Here is a 9,967-nt window from a genome sequence, read left to right as displayed (position 1 = left end):
GGTTGCCTACCCCTGGCTTAGCCCCATCATGCCTCCACTGCCAGCTGCACCCCTTCTGGCCCATGCTCTTCTAAAACTGAGGGCCAGTGACCCTGCCCCCCCTCTCGTAGTCACACGGGTGGCTCGGTGCTTCCATGCGGGGTGACCTTGGGGGGCTCCCGGCGGGTGCAGCTGCGTGGGCAGAGGTGGCAGGCAGCGCAGACGGAATTGCAACCGGGCAGGTACCTGCAGGCGCCCATCCTCCAGATGAACCAGCCTGGATTCCAGCAGCACCAGAACACGAAGGCAGCACCCAGGATGGCAGCCAGCGAAGCAAAAAGAGGTTTGCGTTTGTCTGCAGAAGGAGGAGAAGGAGCCTTCTTCCTTACCCTTAGGGTTCCAAGTGTTGGACTAGGACCCAGGAGAGAGCAGAGTTCAAATCCCCCCACTGGGCAACATGAAACTCCCTGGCTGACCTTGGAGCCCAGTTGCTCACCTACCTTCTAGGATTGGGAGGATTAAATGAGGAGGCACACACCACCTTGAGCTCCTTGGAGAAGCAGTGGAATATCAATGCAATAAAATTAAATTAAAATAAGATAGAGCGGCATTGCTCAGCTCATTTGCAGCGGCTTCCTGCCTTACCAGTTCGAACGGAGGTGAACTCACCGACAAAGTCGAGGTTGCTGGCCGCGAGTCGCGAGCCTCAAGGTGAGGAAGTTGCCTGTGGAGGTGAGGGGCCGTGGGATGTTCTTCCCACACAGCGGCATCCCCAGGGGCTTCGTGGCGTGGTTTTGGCCATCGTAGAATTGCACGTAGGAGCCTGCTGTGCAAGGGTCAGGGGTCTCCCGCTCGCTTCTGGACTTGGGAAGGGCCAGAGTGGGGTGGTCGTTGCTGGCCCTGCTGGCCAGCGTGCTGGAAGGCGAGCGCACCATGCTGTACACCAGGAAGAAGCGGAACCGGAACTGGACCTTGTCTTTGGGGGTTGCCGCTTGCATGGTCAGCTGGCAGTCGGTGCTGGCCACTACAAAGTAGTAACGGCGGGAGTCTCGGTGGGATGTCAACACCATCCCATCCCCGTGCAGGGTCTGGCTGCAGAAATCAACCATGCTCACTGTTGGGCAAGAGGGAGAGGAAAAGCGAAAGTCATTGGCAAGGCACAAGGACATACATAGAAGAACCACCTTCTGGATCGGGCCAGAGCCATCCATTATATTATTATTAATTATTATTATTATTATTATTATTATTATTATTATTATTATTATTATTATTATTATTGCTTTTCAGATTTATACATTTCACTAATTTTACAATCATTTTAACATTTCAAAACTTGACTTCCTTTCCCCTCTTCTTTCTGCTATTCCTTAAATTTATTTTTAATACCTTCTGCATATCCAAATTAACTTACTTTGCCCATTTACTCATCTACTTTAAATATATACAGTGGTACCTCGGGTGAAGAACTTAATTCATTCTGGAGGTCCGTTCTTAACCTGAAACTGTTCTTAACCTGAGGTACCACTTTAGCTAATGGGGCCTCCTGCTGCCACCGTGCGGTTTCTGTTCTCATCCTGAAGCAAAGTTCCTAACCCGAGGTACTATTTCTGGGTTAGCGGAGTCTGTAACCTGAAGCGTCTGTAACCCAAGGTACCACTGTACTCTTATAAAACTGCAAGTCATTACAATAATCCTGCCAATGTTCTTATCTGTTTACAATTTATCTGTAAATATTCAATAAACTATTGCCATTCTTTTATAAAAGGTTTGTTGTCTTGATTTCTTATTCTCCCGGTAAGTTCCACCATTTCTGCATATTCCAGAAGTTTTTGTATCCATTCTTCCTTTGCTGGGACTTCTGCTTCTTTCCATTTTGGGGCGAGTTACATTCTTCCCGCTGTAGTAGCATACATGAATAAGTTTCTGTACAGCTTAGGTAGTTCTGTCACTATAATGCCCAAAAGAAAAGCTTCTGGGTTTGTTTTTTTTACAAAAGTTATTTTAAACATCCTTTTCAATTCATTACACAGTCGTACCTTGGATCCCCAAACACCGATGGAGAACCTACAACAGACCCTATAAGGGCTCTTGTGTCCCCCATAAGGGAATAAGGGCAGATTTTGTTTATTACACCTCAAAGCTGGTTAGTCCATCCCATTCAACATTCGGTTACTGGCAAGAGATGACTCAAGCTCATAATCAGGACATGAGGCTGCAGCCTCCCCACCTCTTCCTTTGTCCCCCCCCTCCCCATACATGATATTATGGGGTATACTGCCTCTGAAAGTGGAAGCTTAATTTAGTACCAATCTCCAGACAGAACTATCCTCCATGACAATTTGTGTACAACTGTGTGCAGTTTGCAGTCAACAAGGTGCAACGTTGGCTATTTCGTTTTGCTTTTAAGAATGAAATATCTAGAGATTTGGGGGGCGAGTGAGAGTTCAGCCTAATGTTCCTGTCACAGCTGTTTGAAAATGGATGACTTCACCAAGCATTTATCAGCGTGCTAAATGAGCACACTATCACACGTGCTTAAATTATTTGCTTTACTAATTGCAACACCCAGCATATTACCATGGGCTCATCGGTGGCCCAGAGATGGCCAAAGGAAGCCTGTTTAACCCGAATAACACCCAGAGGATGGTTGCCTTGCTACTGTCGAGTGCAACAAAGGACAGGGTTGTTTTGTGGCAATTTAGAGTTGGTAAAGAGATTTATGGTAGTGGAAACCTTTGTGGCCTAAAGACCCCTTCTCCTTTAGTCCACATACGTTTATGCCACTATAAATCTCTTGGTCTTTAAAATGCCACAAGACTCTATTGTGTTGCCTAATGTCAACTGCTGTCTCAATTACCCGGCACTCGTTTATTTCACTCCTTTTCACCATTACCCAGAAGCAACAAAACGGCCAGCACATTAAACCCAGGAATTCTGGCCCTCTAGTTCTTCCCATCAGCCTCATAATTTCCATACATCCTAGTGTGAAGAATGAGAGGCTGTACTCAAGAGGTCCCCACCCACCCCCAGCTTCTGGGAAATTTCACTTGGGCATTTTGTCACTGGCTCATTCCAACTTGCCAGCAGTGAGTGAGAACAGCCTCTGGAGACAGGTTTTCAAACACTTCTGAACCACACAGTGTTCAAGGTACAGTGGTGCCTCGCAAGACGAAATTAATTCGTTCCGCAAGTTTTTTCTTCTTGCGGGTTTTTCGTCTTGCGAAGCACGGTTTCCCATAGGAATGCATTGAAAATCAATTAATGCGTTCCTAGGGAAACCGCTTGCCAGGCTGGCGGTGCGGAGAAGGGCTTTTCTCCGCACCGCAAGCCTTCAGGACAGGTACGGGAACAGAGGGGAAGGGGCGCAGCGCTTTCCCTCTGTTCCCGGGGCTTGCGGTGGGAGGAGGGTTTTTCCTCCCCACCGCCAACATTCAGAACAGCATTCTGAATGTTGGCGGTGGGAAGGAAAACCCTCCTCCCACCCCAAGTCTTCAGGAAAGCCATCCGATGCCGGGCGGCGGGAGAAGGCTTTCCCCCTCCCCCTCCCGGCATTGGAGCTTCGTCCCGATGCCGGGCGGCGGGAGGAGAAGTTCCCCCTCCCCCTCCCGGCATCGGGGCTTCGTCCCGATGCCGCGCGGCGGGAGGAGAAGTTCCCCCTCCGCCGCCCGGCATCGGGGCTTCGTCCCGATGCCGCGCGGCGGGGGGAGACGTTCCCCCTCCGCCGCCCGGCATCGGGGCTTCGTCCCGATGCCGCGCGGCGGCGGGAGGCTTTCCCCCTCCGCCGCCCGGCATCGGGGCTTCGTCCCGATGCCGCGCGGCGGCGGGAGGCTTTCCCCCTCCGCCGCCGGGCATCGGAGCTTCCGAGGACAGTGGGGAAGACGCGCTGCGCTTCCCCGCTGTCCCTGAGATTTCCCTATGGGCTGTCGTCTTGCGAAGCAAGCCCATAGGGAAATTCGTTTTGCGAAGCGCCTCCAAAACGGAAAACCCTTTCGTCTAGCGGGTTTTCCGTCTTGCGAGGCGTTCGTCTTGCGGGGTACCACTGTAGCTGTTATGTTGGCGTATAATTATGGAGGGGCGGGTTATTATTTAGCTGTTTTAATTATTTATATGTGTTTTTACCTTGTATTTTATTCTGTGAACCGCCCTGAGATCTTACGAAGAAGGACGGTATATAAACTAAATAAATAAGTAAGTAAATAAAACAAATAAACTTTGCACCTTAATTGTTAGAAATGGTCATTCTGGAACCACAACTTGACCAGATGATCTCCAGGGAACCTCTCAACTAGGACTGGGCGATAGCTGCTTTTCAGCATCGTGATATATCACCAGGTAAACACTGTGATATATGATATATCATGATGCCTGAAATAAGGATGGCAGCAATCCTTATCTTTAAATGAAGCGAGGTACCAAAATCTTTACGATGTGTACGATGAAAAGACAAGCTGTGAAGCTTTGTGTATTTATTCAGCAAATATGATGTCCAACACTGAACAGTGAGTCCAGATATTGACTACTGTTTTGTGGAATTCTTTGTCAGCGTGGTGGGAGGATATAGAATTGCTTCATAAACCCATCTTATTTCAAATGAATGTATGTAAATGAAAATATCAAATGCTGTGGAACAGTGCTCATGTAATAATGTAGTCATAAGGATGGAGCTATGTAGAGGCATTGCCTGGCTTCACAGTTTTTCCTGCATCGTATAGCATAGCGCACACCAATCATGATTCATGATATATTACCAGGTCAAAAATTATGAAATCGTTATCACAATATGGACTTCAAACCAGCTTTGGACGATATATCACGCAGCCCTACTCTCAGCTCATGATTATTATCTCTCCTGGGGCAGTAAACACAGCACTTTGTGGCAACCTTGTTGTGCTACAGCCACAATCCAAGCCATATTGACTCCATGAAAACCAGCAACATGGAAAAAAAGAGGCAGGCAAGGGCAGTTAGGATACCTGGATGCTACACTAGGTCTTTTGACTCCAGCTCCCATCACCAACCCAGTCCCCGTCTGGTAGAGATTTAGGGGCCAAGCCAAGATGTCAATCCAAAATCGCCTGCGAAGGAAATTGAGGAACCGGCTAAAGCAGAGCTTTCCAAACTCTGTGTCGCGACAGGTTACTGTGCTGGCTGCAGTGTCTTGTGCAAATGCTTCTCTTGGGACTGGAAAGGGGTTAGTTTAACCTCTGGTTCGTTAGTAAAACTGAATTACTGTGTTGCAAAATGATGCATGTCTAAAAAGTGTGTCACCAGCATGAAAAGTTTGGAAAGCTCCTTTAAAACAAACAAACAAACAAACAAACAAACAAACAAACAAACAAACAGAATCCTTTTTCCTGGGGATAACTCAGATGGAAATTCCCAGGTGTCAAAAAAGGCTATTTATGTATGCCACTACTGTGGCTCATGTTTCGTTAGCCCAAAAATGGAAAACGAGAGAGGTCCCAACTAAAGAAGAATGGCAACTTAAACTGATGGAATACGCGCAGCTTGCGGATCTAACATATAAGAGAACAAGAAGAACATACATTTAGAGAAGATTGGAAAGATGTTTATTGAATATATGGAGGAAAATTGTGTACACTTGAAAACATGGGCAGCATTAAGATAAATTCAACAGTGTAAATAAGTGGTTTAGTTTATATAAAATATGCAGGGATTTACGTTGTGCAAAATGAACCATGGGAAGAGAGGAAGGGAAGTCATTGATATTTTAAGGTTGTTTAAGTGAATATTCTAAAATGTAAAACATAAATTTAATAAAAATTGTGACTGTTGAATTGCAAAAGAAAAATGTAAAAGAAAGGAAAAGTTTGGAAAGTTCTGAGCTAAAGTTTCAGCCTACCTGTCTGCATGGTGGAGACTGCAGGGACAGCAGCGTTCAGGAGAAGCAGCCATTTCCCCCACGCCTGCAAGCCTCCTCGGTGGGCTGGTTTGCTCATCTTGGTCTCTTTCGGGAGCCCCTGCATGCCAGGCTATAGCAGAGGAAAAGGCAGGAGTGTGTGAAATGGCAACAGCTGTGAGAAGCAGGGTTTAAATGGGCCACCCCAGCCCCTGGTGACCAAATCAAGCCAGGGATTGCTTTTGCGTGATCTGACAAGGGAACAAAAGGAGAGGCTGGCAAGCTTATTGCAAAAGGGTCCCATCCTGGTATAAGTGTGTGTTTTTTCCAAACGGGCAGCTTAACTTTTGCCCTCCTTCATGCCGGCTTTTGCAGACGCTGTCTGCACATCGCTCAGTTGCCATGGGAATGACGGGAGACGGATGGAGCGATGCAAACATCCTGTCTCGGGCAATCTAACCAAACGCCTCAGGAATCTTGAACTGGCTCCTGGCATCGCCATGTGCCAGCTCGCACCTGCTTTCTGGACGATCCCACGCCTGAGGCTGGCAGTTTTGAAACGAATGCAAGATGGGTCTAAGCAAAGCCAGCCAAATGGGAAACCAGAGCGCTGACAGACACTGCTGGGCCGTTGGCTGAGGGTGGTGCCACGCCTTCAGGCTCACATGGGCACCATGCCTTTACAACGCAGCTTCCTGTTTTCCTATCCATATCTCTTGCAGCTAAAAGCACAACTCTAGTCCGTGAAAGCTCAAGCCACAATGCATTTAATGGTCTTTGAAGGTGCACACAAGGTTCTGTGTTGCTTCGGGAAGAACATGTTGCTGCAGCTGCCAATGGAGACATATTCCAACTGACCTAGCAGTTAGATGGTGTGATTTTGTTTCCATCTGTTCCCTCTTGCTCTCCTTTTCTTTTCATTGCTTTCTCTTCCACAAAACCATTTTTCTTTTCTCTCTATTTCCCCCTTCTTCCTCCACCACTTCCAGTGACTTTCCTTGAGTAGGTTTCTCTCTCGTGTGATAGGAATTTTATGGTCTTAGACATATGGTAATGTTCATAAGTGTACCAACCAAGCACAGGAAGACCGACCTGGAACCATTTTGATTCCCAAACTGTCCCAAACTGACCAAATGTTTTCTCTGCAAGGTCAAAGGAAAATGGAAAAGCCTCCCTGTTATCTTTTCCTTCACAAATCCTGTCTTAAGGGCACATTTAAGATATGAATAAGGTGTGAGCCTGTGACATGGCCCAGGAACTAAGTATTTATCACTACAATTTATCACTATCCTAGGCCCTTCACGGCCTAGGACCCTCGTACCTACGGGACCGCCTCTCCTGGTATGCCCCACGGAGAGCCTCAAGGTCCATAAATAGCAACACCCTAGAGGTCCCAGGCCCTAAGGAAGTCAGATTAGCCTCAACCAGAGCCAGGGCCTTTTCAACACTGGCTCCGGCCTGGTGGAACGCTCTGCCTCATGAGACCAGGGCCCTGTGGGATCTGATTTCTTTCCGCAGGGCCTGTAAGACAGAGTTGTTCCGCCTGGCCTTTGGCTTGGAGACAGTTTGATTCCCTCCCTCTCTATCTTTTGTCTTTTCCTTCTCCTCCTGCGATAAGGCTACATTTTAATATTTTAATGTTTCAATATTTTAATGTTGTATTTTAATTTTGTTTTTAAGTTGTAATCATTCAACTTGTTTTTATTATTGCTTGTAAGCCGCCCTGAGCCCGGCCTTGGCTGGGGAGGGCGGGGTATAAATAAAAAATATTATTATTATTATTATTATTATTATTACAAAAGAATGGCCAGGCTCCCCAGGCAATCCAACCAAGTAACCTGCCAGACAGGAGATAAACAAGGAGAGGAGAAAAACAACATTCAAATTTCTGTTTAGACCGCCTTTTCTGTGATGTATTTCTGGGGGTGGTCTTGATCTACAGGGTGGCAATTTCAAGTGTCTTTATAAGGCCTTGCGCGCCATTTTTCTGGGTCCTCCTCCTCTCCTGCTTGTGAGGGGAGCACCCTGTTGCAACAGATCAAGAAAGATCCAGCTTACTAGCTGCTTTGCTTCTCCATATTCTCTGCTTCTCCTACCAATAGGGACCCTATGTAAGGACTCTCTATGGGCTCTTGGGTACCCCATAAGGGAAGAGGGCCATTTTTGTTTACAACACCCGCTTGCCACATTTTCTTATCTCCTTTTTCTCCTGCCGTCTCCTTTGCCTATTCTCAGTATTTTCACTCATATTCCCCCCCCCCCTTCAGTCCTTTTCTGGTTTGGCTTGAAAAAGTAGGGAGTTGCCTGCCTGAGAGGGTGGTATTTTTCCACCTGTCTTTTCTCTTGGCCTCATTTCTTCTTCACTGTCTTTTCTTTCTTATTCCACACCCAGGGCCAGATTTAGGTTTGATGAGGCCCTAAGCTACTGAAGGTAATGGGGCCCTTATATGTCCAGCTGTCCTTTATCAACAACGAATTGTCGTTGTTTTTGGTGTTGAATATATGCTAGATGGTAATTTATGGACCTAATAGGCATCTAAAGCCATTTGCACATAACAAAATATGTATTTTATCAAAGTGTTATGAGGGTTATAAGGTCTAAGATATAAAATAAATGTTCATAAATGTACCAGACGCAGGCACATGCGTGCGCGCACTCACACAAACACACAAAATGTCTGAAGCAGTATAGGAAAACAGTCCTAAAGCCATTTTCACTCTTTCAGTGACCTCAGATATTGTCTCTGTGCTCACAAATCCTGCCTTAAGGGCACATTTGGGTATGAAGAGGGTGAGCCTGTGAGGAATTACCATAAGTATTTATCATCCCAAAAGAATAGCCAGGCTCTCCAGGTAAACCCATCAACAGGTTTCCTGCCAGACAAGATTTTGTTGTAGACCGCCCCTTCTGCTGTGATGTATGTATGATGTATGGGGGGGGGGGTTGAGGTACAGGGTGGAAATTTCAAAAGTCCATATAAGAGTTGGCACACCTTTCTTCTGGGTCTCTCCTGCCTTCTGTGTGTGGCAGTGAGCAACCTGTTGCAGTAGTTAATAAAGATCAGGCTCACTAGCTGCTTTGCTTCTCAATATTCTCTGGTTGGCCTCTGTTCTTTTCTCCTTCCGATAGCGGACCTACTTAAGGACTCCATATGGGATTAACATATTCAGCTAAGCAAAAGTGATGAATATTCTGATTTTTGCAAGGGACCCCCCCCCCCCCGTTGCCCCCGCAAAAGGCTTCTCCTTGCAGAGGCGTAGGGAGGCTGGGGTGGATATCCTCACATTGGAGATATGTGCCTTCTGCCAGCTGCCTGGGGTCATTCACAGGCTGCCATGTCTCTCTCTTTTGTCATTTATGGCGCTTATATCCAACTTGCATCTCAGAGTAGTCCCGAAGGGGTTTCCAATCTAATCAATAAAATGACCCTTAAACAAAATCACAGAATTGTAGATTTGGAAAGAACCCCAAGGTGCATCTAGTCCCATCTCCTGCAAAACAGGAATTCAATTAAAGAATGCCTTGCAAATGGCCACCCAACCTCTTGTGTATAAAAAACCTCCAAAGAAGGAGAGTCCACCACCTTCTGAGGGCGTCTGCATTGATATCCCATCTTTTACTCCAAGGAGCTCAAGATGACATACATAGTTCTCGCCTTCTCATTTAATCCCCACAAGCTGTCCCCAGGTCACCCAGTGAGCTGCATAGCTGAGTAAGGAGGCATTTGAACCCTAGTCTCTCCCAGGGTTTCCCCTTCTGAGAAACAGCTCTTTACTTCACTCACAGAAGCTGCTCAGTTCTGCTCCTGATGAGCAGTTGCCGGCGTGGTTTAAAAAGCACAAAACTGCAAGCATTCTATGATGTCACAGTATGGGGCTTGCAGGCACTGGGCAACCAAAGCCGGCATGAGTGTTACACAAATCTGAAGGTGCACACATAGCAGACAGGCACCCTAGAGAAAAAACAATCCTTCCCCATTCAAAAATTATAAAATATTCCCTGGAAAAAAGACACACTTTCTTTGAGTTCACAGAGCAATCCCGAAGCCATCTTGACCCTCTTAATGACCCAAGATACATTTACTCTGCAGTTGAAGGAAAAACCTTTCCCAATAGTTCTTTTCA

The 9,967-nt window shown here is 46.7% G+C and overlaps 1 protein-coding gene across 1 annotated transcript; it reads right to left on the bottom strand.

Annotated features, from left to right (window-relative positions):
- Positions 1–409: 409 nt before the first annotated feature.
- LOC310711947 (low-density lipoprotein receptor class A domain-containing protein 2-like) lies at positions 410–9,000 on the bottom strand. Its single transcript, XM_083514465.1, is given in 4 exon segments — positions 410–659; positions 661–1,093; positions 5,846–5,975; positions 8,836–9,000. Coding segments are annotated over 3 exon segments (618 nt in total). The 5' UTR covers positions 5,970–5,975; positions 8,836–9,000; the 3' UTR covers positions 410–598.
- Between the last annotated feature and the right edge of the window lie 967 nt (positions 9,001–9,967).

The sequence above is a fragment of the Podarcis liolepis genome (assembly GCF_965112155.1).
Source record: "Podarcis liolepis genome assembly, chromosome: 7".
In the NCBI taxonomy this organism is placed as follows: Eukaryota; Metazoa; Chordata; class Lepidosauria; order Squamata; family Lacertidae; genus Podarcis; species Podarcis liolepis.
The sequence above is the reverse complement of the archived record's forward strand: the minus strand, read 5'-3'. Positions and strand labels throughout refer to the sequence as shown.